The sequence below is a fragment of the Oncorhynchus gorbuscha genome, unplaced genomic scaffold (assembly GCF_021184085.1).
Source record: "Oncorhynchus gorbuscha isolate QuinsamMale2020 ecotype Even-year unplaced genomic scaffold, OgorEven_v1.0 Un_scaffold_554, whole genome shotgun sequence".
Lineage (NCBI taxonomy): Eukaryota > Metazoa > Chordata > Actinopteri > Salmoniformes > Salmonidae > Oncorhynchus > Oncorhynchus gorbuscha.
This window is the reverse complement of record NW_025745385.1, coordinates 230,001-242,530: the sequence shown is the minus strand read 5'-3', so window position 1 is coordinate 242,530 and position 12,530 is coordinate 230,001. Positions and strand designations below refer to the sequence as shown.

At 43.7% G+C, this 12,530-nt stretch overlaps 1 protein-coding gene across 1 annotated transcript in view; it reads right to left on the bottom strand.

Moving 5' to 3' along the window:
* Positions 1-6,922: 6,922 nt before the first annotated feature.
* LOC124018650 (tumor necrosis factor ligand superfamily member 14-like) overlaps positions 6,923-12,530 on the bottom strand; it is an 11,498-nt gene continuing 5,890 nt past the window's right edge. The window contains exons 5-8 of the mRNA XM_046333987.1: positions 9,975-10,055; positions 8,643-8,880; positions 7,430-7,616; positions 6,923-7,063 (exon numbers count right to left, since the gene is read on the bottom strand). Of these exons, the coding sequence (XP_046189943.1) occupies positions 7,436-7,616; positions 8,643-8,880; positions 9,975-10,055 (500 nt within the window). The 3' untranslated portion in view covers positions 6,923-7,063; positions 7,430-7,435. The remainder of the gene's footprint in view (positions 7,064-7,429; positions 7,617-8,642; positions 8,881-9,974; positions 10,056-12,530) is intronic.

Here is a 12,530-nt window from a genome sequence, read left to right as displayed (position 1 = left end):
GTCTGTCTGTGTAGTGTAGTTTACTGTAGTGTACATTGAATGGGGATGTCTGTGTCTGTCTGTGTAGTGTAGTTTACTGTAGTCTACATTGAATGGGGATGCCTGTCTGTGTAGTGTAGTTTACTGTAGTGTACATTGAATGGGGATGTCTGTCTGTGTAGTGTAGTTTACTGTAGTGTACATTGAATGAGGATGTCTGTGTCTGTCTGTGTAGTGTAGTTTACTGTAGTGTACATTGAATGGGGATGCCTGTCTGTGTAGTGTAGTTTACTGTAGTCTACATTGAATGGGGATGTCTGTGTCTGTCTGTGTAGTGTAGTTTACTGTAGTGTACATTGAATGGGGATGCCTGTCTGTGTAGTGTAGTTTACTGTAGTCTACATTGAATGGGGATGTCTGTGTCTGTCTGTGTAGTGTAGTTTACTGTAGTGTACATTGAATGGGGATGCCTGTCTGTGTAGTGTAGTTTACTGTAGTCTACATTGAATGGGGATGTCTGTGTCTGTCTGTGTAGTGTAGTTTACTGTAGTGTACATTGAATGGGGATGCCTGTCTGTGTAGTGTAGTTTACTGTAGTGTACATTGAAGGAGGATTTCTGTGTCTGTTCGTGTAGTGTAGTGTAGTTTACTGTAGTGTACATTGAATGGGGATGTATGTGTCTGTCCGTGTAGTGTAGTGTGGTTTACTGTAGTGTACATTGAATGGGGATCCCTGTCTGTGTAGTGTAGTTTACTGTAGTGTACATTGGAGGATGCCTGTGTCTGTTCGTGTAGTGTGGTTCACTGTAGTGTACATTGAATGGGGATGTCTGTGTCTGTCTGTGTAGTGTAGTTTACTGTAGTGTACATTGAAGGAGGATGCCTGTTTGTGTAGTGTAGTTTACTGTAGTGTACATTGAAGGAGGATGCCTGTGTCTGTCCGTGTAGTGTGGTTTACTTTAGTGTACATTGAATGGGGATGCCTGTCTGTGTAGTGTAGTTTACAGTAGTGTACATTGAATGGGGATGCCTGTGTCTGTCTGTGTAGTGTGGTTTACTGTAGTGTACATTGAATGGGGATGTCTGTGTCTGTCTGTGTAGTGTAGTTTACTGCAGTGTACATTGAAGGAGGATGCCTGTTTGTGTAGTGTAGTTTACTGTAGTGTACATTGAATGGGGATGCCTGTCTGTGTCTGTCTGTGTAGTGTAGTTTACTGTAGTGTACATTGAAGGAGGATGCCTGTTCGTGTAGTGTAGTTTACTGTTGTGTACATTGAAGGAGGATGCCTGTTCATGTAGTGTAGTTTACTGTAGTGTACATTTACATTTCACATGAAATGTAAATGTTGAGACATTCATCTGCAACTCTTATCAAGAACAAATTAAAGTTAGTTCATTCAACTGACGACCAGAGTCATATATTTAGAGAGTTTGGCTTTTTATTTTATTTTTTTGTGTAAAAGACAAAATGGTCTGAATATATATATATATACAAACATATAGCCATATATATAGCCATATATATACAAACATATAGCCATATATACACATATAGCCATATATATACAACCATATAGCCATATATATACACACATATTGCCATATATACAACCATATAGACATATATATATACAAACATATAGCCATATATACAACCATATAGCCATATATATACACAGATATAGCCATATATACCAACATATAGCCATATATACACACATATAGCCATATACACACACATATAGCCATATATACACACATATAGCCATATATATAAACATATAGCCATATATACACACATATAGCCATATATATACACACATATAGCCATATACATATACAAACATATAGCCATATATATACACATATAGCCATATATATACAACCATGTAGGCATATATATATATATATATATATATATATATATATATATATATATATATATATATATATATATATATATATATATATATACACACATATAGCCATATATATATATATATATATATATATATACATATAGCCATATATATATATACACACACATATAGCCATATATATACAAACATATAGCCATATATATACAAACATATAGCCATATATACACACATATAGCCATATATATATATATACACACATATAGCCATTAATATACAATCATATAGCCATATATATATACAACCATATAGCCATATATATACACACATATAGCCATATATATACACACATATAGCCATATATATACACACATATAGCCATATATATACACACATATAGCCATATATACAGTTGAAGTTGAAAGTTTACATACACTTAGTTTGGAATCATTAAAGCTCATTTTTCAACCACTCCACAAATTTCATGTTAACAAACTATAGTTTTGGAAAGTCGGTTAGGAAATCTACTTTGTGCATGACACAAGTAATTTTTCCAACAATTGTTTACAGACAGATTATTTCACTGTATCACAATTCCAGTGGGTCAGAAGTTTACATACACAGAGTTGACTTTGCCTTCAAACAGCTTGGAAATTTCCATAAAATTACATCATGGCTTTAAAGTTTCTGATAGGCTAATTTACATAATTTGAGTCAATTGGAGGTGTACCTGTGGATGTATTTCAAGACCTACCTTCAAACTCAGTGCCTCTTTGCTTGACATCATGGGAAAATAAAACGAAATCAGCCAAAATATTGTAGACCTCCACAAGTCTGGTTCATCCTTGGGAGCAATTTCCAAATGCCCGAAGGTACCACATTCACCTGTACAAACAATAGTACGCAAGTATAAACACCATGGGACCACGCAGCCATCATACCGCTCAGGAAGGAGACGCGTTCTGTCTCCTAGAGATGAAAGTTCTTTAGTGCAAAAAGTGCAAATCAATCCCAGAACAACAGCAAAGGACCTGGTTAAGATGCTGGAGGAAACAGGTACAAAAGTATCTATATCCACAGCAAAACGCGTCCCATATCGACATAACCTGAAAGGCCGCTAAGCAAGGAAGAAGCCACTGCTCCAAAACTGCCATAAAATAGCCAGACTACGGTTTGCAACTGCACATGGGGACAAAGACCGTACTTTTTGGAGAAATATCCTCTGGTCTGATGAAACAAAAATAGAACTGTTTTGCCATAACGACCATCGTTATGTTTGGAGGAAAAAGGGGGAGGCTTGCAAGCCGAAGAACACCATCCCAACTGTGAAGCACGGGGGTGGCAGCATGATGTTGTCGGGGTGCTTTGCTGCAGGAGGGACTGGTGCACTTCACAAAATAGATGGCATCATGAGGCAGTAAAATTATGAGGATATATTGAAACAAAATAGGTCTTCCAAATGGACAATGACCCCAAGCTTCCAAAGTTGTGGCAAAATGGCATTAAGGACAACAAAGTCAAGGTATTGGAGTGACCATCACAAAACACTGAAAAAAAAACGTGTGAGCAGAACTGAAAAATTGTGTGCGAGCAAGGAGGCTTACAAACCTGACTCAGTTACACCAGCTCTGTCAGGAGGAATGGGCCAAAATTCACCCAATTTATTTTGGGAAGCTTGTGGAAGGCTACCCGAAACTTTTGACCCGAGTTAAAGCAATTTATAGGCAATGCTACCAAATACTAATTGAGTGTATGTAAACTTCTGACCCACTGGGAATGTGATGAAAGAAATAAAAGCTGAAATAAATAAATAAACATTCTCCCTACTATTATTCTGACATTTCACACTTAAAATAAAGTGGTAATCCTAACTGACCTAAAACAGGGAATTTTTACTAGGATTAAATGTCAGGAATTGTGGAAAAACAGAGTTTAAATGTATTTGGCGAAGGTGTATGTAAACTTCCCACTTCAACTGTATATATATATATATATATATAAATAAAAATAGAACCATATATAAACAAGACAGGGACTCAATCCAATACTTTGATACTGGTTTACTTCAATATAAATGTCCAGCATCCAAAAGCAACAAAGCCAGGATTCAATCCAATACAAGGTATAAAAGAGCCCAGTAATCCAGTGCTTCTCAGTCCTGGTTGTGGTGCTGTTGATTGTAGCACCAGTCCAGTGCTTCTCAGTCCTGGTCGTGGTGCTGTTGATTGTAGCATCAGTCCAGTGCTTCTCAGTCCTGGTCGTGGTGCTGTTGATTGTAGCACCAGTCCAGTGCTTCTCAGTCCTGGTCGTGGTGCTGTTGATTGTAGCACCAGTCCAGTGTGTCTCAGTCCTGGTCGTGGTGCTGTTGATTGTAGCATCAGTCCAGTGGTTCTCAGTCCTGTTCGTGGTGCTGTTGATTGTAGTACCAGTCCAGTGCTTCTCAGTCCTGGTCGTGGTGCTGTTGATTGTAGCACCAACCCAGTGGTTCTCAGTCCTGGTCGTGGTGCTGTTGATTGTAGCACCAACCCAGTGGTTCTCAGTCCTGGTCGTGGTGCTGTTGATTGTAGCACCAACCCAGTGGTTCTCAGTCCTGGTCGTGGTGCTGTTGATTGTAGCACCAACCCAGTGGTTCTCAGTCCTGGTCGTGGTGCTGTTGATTGTAGTACCAGTCCAGTGCTTCTCAGTCCTGGTGCTGTTGTTTGTAGCACCAGTCCAGTGGTTCTCAGTCCTGGTCGTGGTGCTGTTGTTTGTAGCACCAGTCTAGTGGTTCTCAGTCCTGGTCGTGGTGCTGTTGATTGTAGTACCAGTCCAGTGCTTCTCAGTCCTGGTGCTGTTGATTGTAGCACCAGTCCAGTGCCTCTCAGTCCTGGTCCTGGTGCTGTTGATTGTAGCACCAGTCCAGTGTGTCTCAGTCCTGATCCTGGTGCTGTTGATTGTAGCACCAGTCCAGTGCTTCTCAGTCCTGGTCCTGGTGCTGTTGATTGTAGCACCAGTCCAGTGTTTCTCAGTCCTGGTGCTGGTGCTGTTGATTGTAGCACCAACCCAGTGGTTCTCAGTCCTGATCCTGGTGCTGTTGATTGTAGCACCAGTCCAGTGCTTCTCAGTCCTGGTTGTGGTGCTGTTGATTGTAGCACCAACCCAGTGGTTCTCAGTCCTGGTCGTGGTGCTGTTGATTGTAGTACCAGTCCAGTGCTTCTCAGTCCTGGTGCTGTTGATTGTAGCACCAGTCCAGTGCCTCTCAGTCCTGGTCCTGGTGCTGTTGATTGTAGCACCAGTCCAGTGTGTCTCAGTCCTGATCCTGGTGCTGTTGATTGTAGCACCAGTCCAGTGCTTCTCAGTCCTGGTCCTGGTGCTGTTGATTGTAGCACCAGTCCAGTGTTTCTCAGTCCTGGTGCTGGTGCTGTTGATTGTAGCACCAACCCAGTGGTTCTCAGTCCTGATCCTGGTGCTGTTGATTGTAGCACCAGTCCAGTGCTTCTCAGTCCTGGTCGTGGTGCTGTTGATTGTAGCACCAACCCAGTGGTTCTCAGTCCTGGTCGTGGTGCTGTTGATTGTAGTACCAGTCCAGTGCTTCTCAGTCCTGGTGCTGTTGATTGTAGCACCAGTCCAGTGCCTCTCAGTCCTGGTCCTGGTGCTGTTGATTGTAACACCAGTCCAGTGTGTCTCAGTCCTGATCCTGGTGCTGTTGATTGTAGCACCAGTCCAGTGCTTCTCAGTCCTGGTCCTGGTGCTGTTGATTGTAGCACCAGTCCAGTGTTTCTCAGTCCTGGTGCTGGTGCTGTTGATTGTAGCACCAACCCAGTGGTTCTCAGTCCTGGTCGTGGTGCTGTTGTTTGTAGCACCAGTCCAGTGGTTCTCAGTCCTGGTCGTGGTGCTGTTGATTGTAGTACCAGTCCAGTGCTTCTCAGTCCTGGTCGTGGTGCTGTTGATTGTAGCACCAACCCAGTGGTTCTCAGTCCTGGTCCTGGTGCTGTTGATTGTAGTACCAGTCCAGTGCTTCTCAGTCCTGGTGCTGTTGTTTGTAGCACCAGTCCAGTGGTTCTCAGTCCTGGTCGTGGTGCTGTTGATTGTAGTACCAGTCCAGTGCTTCTCAGTCCTGGTGCTGTTGTTTGTAGCACCAGTCCAGTGGTTCTCAGTCCTGGTCGTGGTGCTGTTGTTTGTAGCACCAGTCCAGTGGTTCTCAGTCCTGGTCGTGGTGCTGTTGATTGTAGTACCAGTCCAGTGCTTCTCAGTCCTGGTGCTGTTGATTGTAGCACCAGTCCAGTGCTTCTCAGTCCTGGTCCTGGTGCTGTTGATTGTAGCACCAGTCCAGTGTGTCTCAGTCCTGATCCTGGTGCTGTTGATTGTGGCACCAGTCCAGTGCTTCTCAGTCCTGGTCCTGGTGCTGTTGATTGTAGCACCAGTCCAGTGTTTCTCAGTCCTGGTGCTGGTGCTGTTGATTGTAGCACCAACCCAGTGGTTCTCAGTCCTGATCCTGGTGCTGTTGATTGTAGCACCAGTCCAGTGCTTCTCAGTCCTGGTCGTGGTGCTGTTGATTGTAGCACCAGTCCAGTGCTTCTCAGTCCTGGTCCTGGTCCTGGTGCTGTTGATTGTAGCACCAGTCCAGTGTGTCTCAGTCCTGATCCTGGTGCTGTTGATTGTAGCACCAGTCCAGTGCTTCTCAGTCCTGGTCCTGGTGCTGTTGATTGTAGCACCAGTCCAGTGGTTCTCAGTCCTGGTCCTGGTGCTGTTGATTGTAGCACCAGTCCAGTGTTTCTCAGTCCTGGTCCTGGTGCTGTTGATTGTAGTACCAGTCCAGCGTGTCTCAGTCCTGGTCCTGGTGCTGTTGATTGTAGCACCAGTCCAGTGTGTCTCAGACCTGGTCGGGGTGCTGTTGATTGTAGTACCAGTCCAGCGTGTCTCAGTTCTGGTCGTGGTGCTGTTGATTGTAGTACCAGTCCAGTGTGTCTCAGTCCTGGTCGTGGTGCTGTTGATTGTAGTACCAGTCCAGTGCTTCTCAGTCCTGGTCATGGTGCTGTTGATTGTAGTACCAGTCCAGTGTGTCTCAGTCCTGGTCGTGGTGCTGTTGATTGTAGTACCAGTCCAGTGTTTCTCAGTCCTGGTCCTGGTGCTGTTGATTGTAGTACTCCCACAGTTCAAGTAATCAACTCCTCCGCAGGTTTTTGTACCCTTTTGGGTCCCCAGGACCAGGATTGAGAAACACTACACTAGACAGCCGACAATGGATGTTTTAAAGGCATTTTCCCACCATTTGCCGAGATTGCATTCACGGTAATAGCTGCAGATGTTGTCTCAAGGTTAAAATACCTTTAAAAAGCCAATTGTCTGTTTTCTAGTGTGATTCTCTATCACACACCTTGGTTAGAATCTATACATTGAGATAATATAATCGAGACACGAATCTGATTGACAAATGTGTGTGTGTGTGTGTGTGTGTGTGTGTGTGTGTGTGTGTGTGTGTGTGTGTGTGTGTGTGTGTGTGTGTGTGTGTGTGTGTGTGTGTGTGTGTGTGTGTGTGTGTGTGTGTGTGTGTGTGTGTGTGTGTGTGTGTGTGTGTGTGTGTCAATACACACCGTCTCCTAAATCATGAATGCCCCCATGAAATTATCTTCAGCTCCAAGTCTCAGCAGCGTCCCGTTGTCCACGGTTACGTAGATGATGTCTCCAGGCAACAGACGAAAGACTCCGCCCAGGTAGCTGTTCAGAAGATTCTGATGAGAAATCTTTTTCGGTCTGGAATCCTGGGAAGGACAATGGAACCTAACGGAGAGACAGACACTTAGAACGCATCCCAAAATGATGCCCCCTGACCATCACCTCACACACACTCACTTAGCTGTCATCCCCTCACACACACTCACTTAGCTGTCATCCCCTCACACACACTCACTTAGCTGTCATCACCTCACACACACACACTGACCTGTTAGCTTTCATCAACACACCCCCCCCCCATCCCAGGACCATCACCTCACACACACTGACCTGTTAGCTTTCATCAACACACCCCCCCTCCCCCCCGGACCACCACCTCACACACACTGACCTGTTAGCTTTCATCAACACATCCCCCTCCCCCTCCCCATCCCCATCCCAGGACCATCACCTCACACACACTGACCTGTTAGCTTTCATCAACACATCCCCCCCCCCCTCCCCATCCCCATCCCAGACCACCACCTCACACACACTGACCTGTTAGCTTTCATCAACACATCCCCCCCCCCTCCCCATCCCCATCCCAGGACCATCACCTCACACACACTGACCTGTTAGCTTTCATCAACACATCCCCCCCCCTCCCCGGACCACGACCTCACACACACTGACCTGTTAGCTTTCATCAACACATCCCCCCCTCCCCCTCCCCCTCCCCACCCCCATCCCAGGACCACGACCTCACACACACTGACCTGTTAGCTTTCATCAACACATCCCCCCTCCCCTCCCCTCCCCACCCCCATCCCAGGACCATCACCTCACACACACTGACCTGTTAGCTTTCATCAACACATCCCCCTCCCCTCCCCTCCCCACCCCCATCCCAGGACCATCACCTCACACACACTGACCTGTTAGCTTTCATCAACACATTCCCCTCCCCTCCCCATCCCAGGACCACCACCACACACACACCGATCTGTTAGCTTTCATCAACACATTCCCCCCCCCCCCCCCACTCCCCATCCCAGGACCATCACCTCACACACACTGACCTGTTAGCTTTCATCAACACATTCCCCCTCCCCCTCCCCATCCCAGGACCACCACCACACACACACTGACCTGTTAGCTTTCATCAACACAAGTGGTTTGTTTTTGTAACCCTCGGTGATCCTCATCACCTTGTGTTTGAACAGAAAGCAGTCTTCAACGAAGTGCACTTTGGAGTAGACATAGTAGTGCCCTTTCCTCTGTGCTACCAGGCGGCCATCTTTGTAGTCCATCTGATCTGTGAAGGCAGACAGGCCCTTGTCTGATTCCCACTGAACAACACTATCCTCACCCACTGACAGGGAGGAGCCTGGGAGAGGGAGGGGAGGGAAGGGAGGGGGTGGAGGGAAGGGAGCGGAGTGCAGGAGAGGAAGGGGAGGGGGAGAGAGATGGGGGAATGGGTGGGTTGGGGGAATGGGGGAGAGAGATGGGGGAATGGGGGGAGAGATGAGGCAATGGGGGAGATGGGGGAATGGGGGGAGAGATGGGGGAATGGGGGGAAGGGGGAATGGGAGGGAGAGATGAGGGAATGGGGGGAGAGATGGGGGAATGGGGGAAGGGGGAATGGGAGGGAGAGATGAGGGAATGGGGGGAGATGGGGGAATGGGGGAAAGGGGGAATGGGAGGGGAGATGGGGGAATGGGGGAAGGGGAATGGGAGGGAGAGATGGGGGAATGGGGGGAAGGGGGAATGGGAGGGAGAGATGAGGGAATGGGGGGAGAGATGGGGGAATGGGGGTGGGGGGAGAGATGGGGGAATGGGGGAGAGATGGGGAATGGGGAATGGGGGGAGAAATGGGGGAATGGGGGGAGAAATATATGGGGCAGAGGGGGAGTTAAGAGTGCAGATAGTGCTGGTTAAATGTGTGTGTGTGTGTGTGTGTGTGTGTGTGTGTGTGTGTGTGTGTGTGTGTGTGTGTGTGTGTGTGTGTGTGTGTGTGTGTGTGTGTGTGTGTGTGTGTGTGTGTGTGTGTGTGTGTGTGTGTGTGTGTGTGTGTGTGTGGTGTGTGTGTGTGTGCGTGTGCGTGCGTGCGTGCGTGCGTGCGTGCGTGTGTGTGTGTGTGTGTGTGTGTGTGTGTGTGTGTGTAGGTGTGTGTGTGCGTGCGTGTGTAGGTGTGTGTGTGTGTGTGCATGTGTGTGTGTGTAGGTGTGTGTGTGCATGTGTGTGTGTGTGTGTGTGTGTAGGTGTGTGTGTGCGTGCGTGTGTAGGTGTGTGTGTGTGTGTGCATGTGTGTGTGTGTAGGTGTGTGTGTGCATGTGTGTGTGTGTGTGTGTGTGTAGGTGTGTGTGTGCGTGCGTGTGTAGGTGTGTGTGTGTGTGTGCATGTGTGTGTGTGTAGGTGTGTGTGTGCATGTGTGTGTGTGTGTGTGTGTGTAGGTGCGTGTGTTGAGGGGCTGTACTGTACCTATCAAGTGTGCTGAGGGTTTCTGTTGGATCTCAGGTGGGAATTTCCACCTCGTAGGCTTGACTAAAATCTCATTGGTCTCTGTCAGGGGACAGTTGGAGAGAGAGAGGGGGGGGCGATAGAGAGAAAGAGGGAGGGAGAAAGAGAGAGAAAGAGAAAGAGAGAGAGATCAACTTTCAGAAAATCAAAGTTGAGATTTTCCAGAAAAGGGCCTGGAATCAGAGAAGCAGAGACACTCGGACGATTTCGTTTTCATTGTAAATATCAAGAAAAGGATACAAACGTTTTGGCACCAAAACATCCTTACAATTCAAAGCAGTAGAAACCCAAGAGCTGAACCCTGAAGAGTCCTCTGTGTCAGATGTTTAAACATTTAAACAACCCTATTATCCAAACACACAGGGATATCAATCAGGTTGTTAAAGAAATGAAAAATCCTATTTGACAAATTGTGAAAATGAAAGATAAACATAGAATAAACTAACTTGCTATTTGGTCTCAAAAGAGAATAGAAATGGTCAGAATATCTCTTCTCTGTCAGAGATACAACACAGAGACAAACCACCAACTGGTCAGAATCTCTCTTCTCTGTCAGAGATACAACACAGAGACAAACCACCAACTGGTCAGAATATCTCTGCTCTATCAGAGATACAACACAGAGACAGAAAAAGTGAGAGACAAAAAGACAATAATCCCAAATAGGAGAATCAATATCTCAATCAATTCCCAACTTCTCTGAATTTACTATTGACATAAAGTTGGGAATTACTCTGGTTAGAAACAGCAAATATTACTGTCAGATATGAATATGACTGTAGATATGAATATGACTGTAGATATGACTGTAGATATGAATATGACTGTAGATATGAATATGACTGTAGATATGAATATGACTGTAGATATGAATATGAATATGACTGTAGATATGACTGTAGATATGAATATGACTGTAGATATGAATATGAATATGACTGTAGATATGAATATGACTGTAAATATGAATATGACTGTAGATATGACTGTAGATATGAATATGTCTGTAGATATGAATATGACTGTAGATATGAATATGACTGTAGATATGAATATGTCTGTAGATATGAATATGTCTGTAGATATGAATATGACTGTAGATATGAATATGACTGTAGATATGAATATGACTGTAGATATGAATATGACTGTAGATATGAATATGAATATGACTGTAGATATGAATATGACTGTAGATATGAATATGAATATGACTGTAGATATGAATATGACTGTAAATATGAATATGACTGTAGATATGACTGTAGATATGAATATGACTGTAGATATGAATATGACTGTATATATGAATATGACTGTAGATATGAATATGAATATGACTGTAGATATGAATATGACTGTAGATATGAATATGACTGTAGATATGAATATGACTGTAGATATTACTGTAGATATGAATATGACTGTAGATATGACTGTAGATATTAATATGACTGTAGATATTAATATGACTGCCGATATGAATATGACTGTAGATATGACTGTAGATTTGAATATGGCTGTAGATATGACTGTAGATATGAATATGACTGTAGATAGGACTGTAGATATGAATATGACTGTAGATATGACTGTAGATATGAATGTGACTGTAGATATGAATATGACTGTAGATATGAATGTGACTGTAGATATGAATATGACTGTAGATATGACTGTAGATATTAATATGACTGCCGATATGAATATGGCTGTAGATATGAATATGACTGTAGATATGAATATGACTGTAGATGTGAATTTGACTGTAGATATGACTGTAGATATGAATATGACTGTAGATATGACTGTAGATATGAATATGACTGTAGATATGACTATGACTGTAGATATGAATGTGACTGTAGATATGAATATGACTGTAGATATGAATATGACTGTAGATATGACTGTAGATATGAATGTGACTGTAGATATGACTGTAGATATGAATATGACTGTAGATATGACTGTAGATATGAATATGACTGTAGATATGACTGTAGATATGACTGTAGATATGAATATGACTGTAGATATGACTGTAGATATGACTGTAGATATGACTGTAGATATTAATATGACTGTAGATATGACTGTAGATATTAATATGACTGTAGATATGACTGTAGATATTAATATGACTGTAGATATTAATATGACTGTAGATGTTAATATGACTGTAGCTATTAATATGACTGTAGATATGACTGTAGATGTTAATATGACTGTAGATGTTAATATGACTGTAGATATGACTGTAGATATGACTGTAGATATGACTGTAGATATTAATATGACTGTAGCTATTAATATGACTGTAGATATGACTGTAGATGTTAATATGACTGTAGATGTTAATATGACTGTAGATATGACTGTAGATATGACTGTAGATATGACTGTAGATATGAATATGACTGTAGATATGACTGTAGATATGACTGTAGATATGACTATGACTGTAGATATGAATGTGACTGTAGATATTAATATGACTGTAGATATGACTGTAGA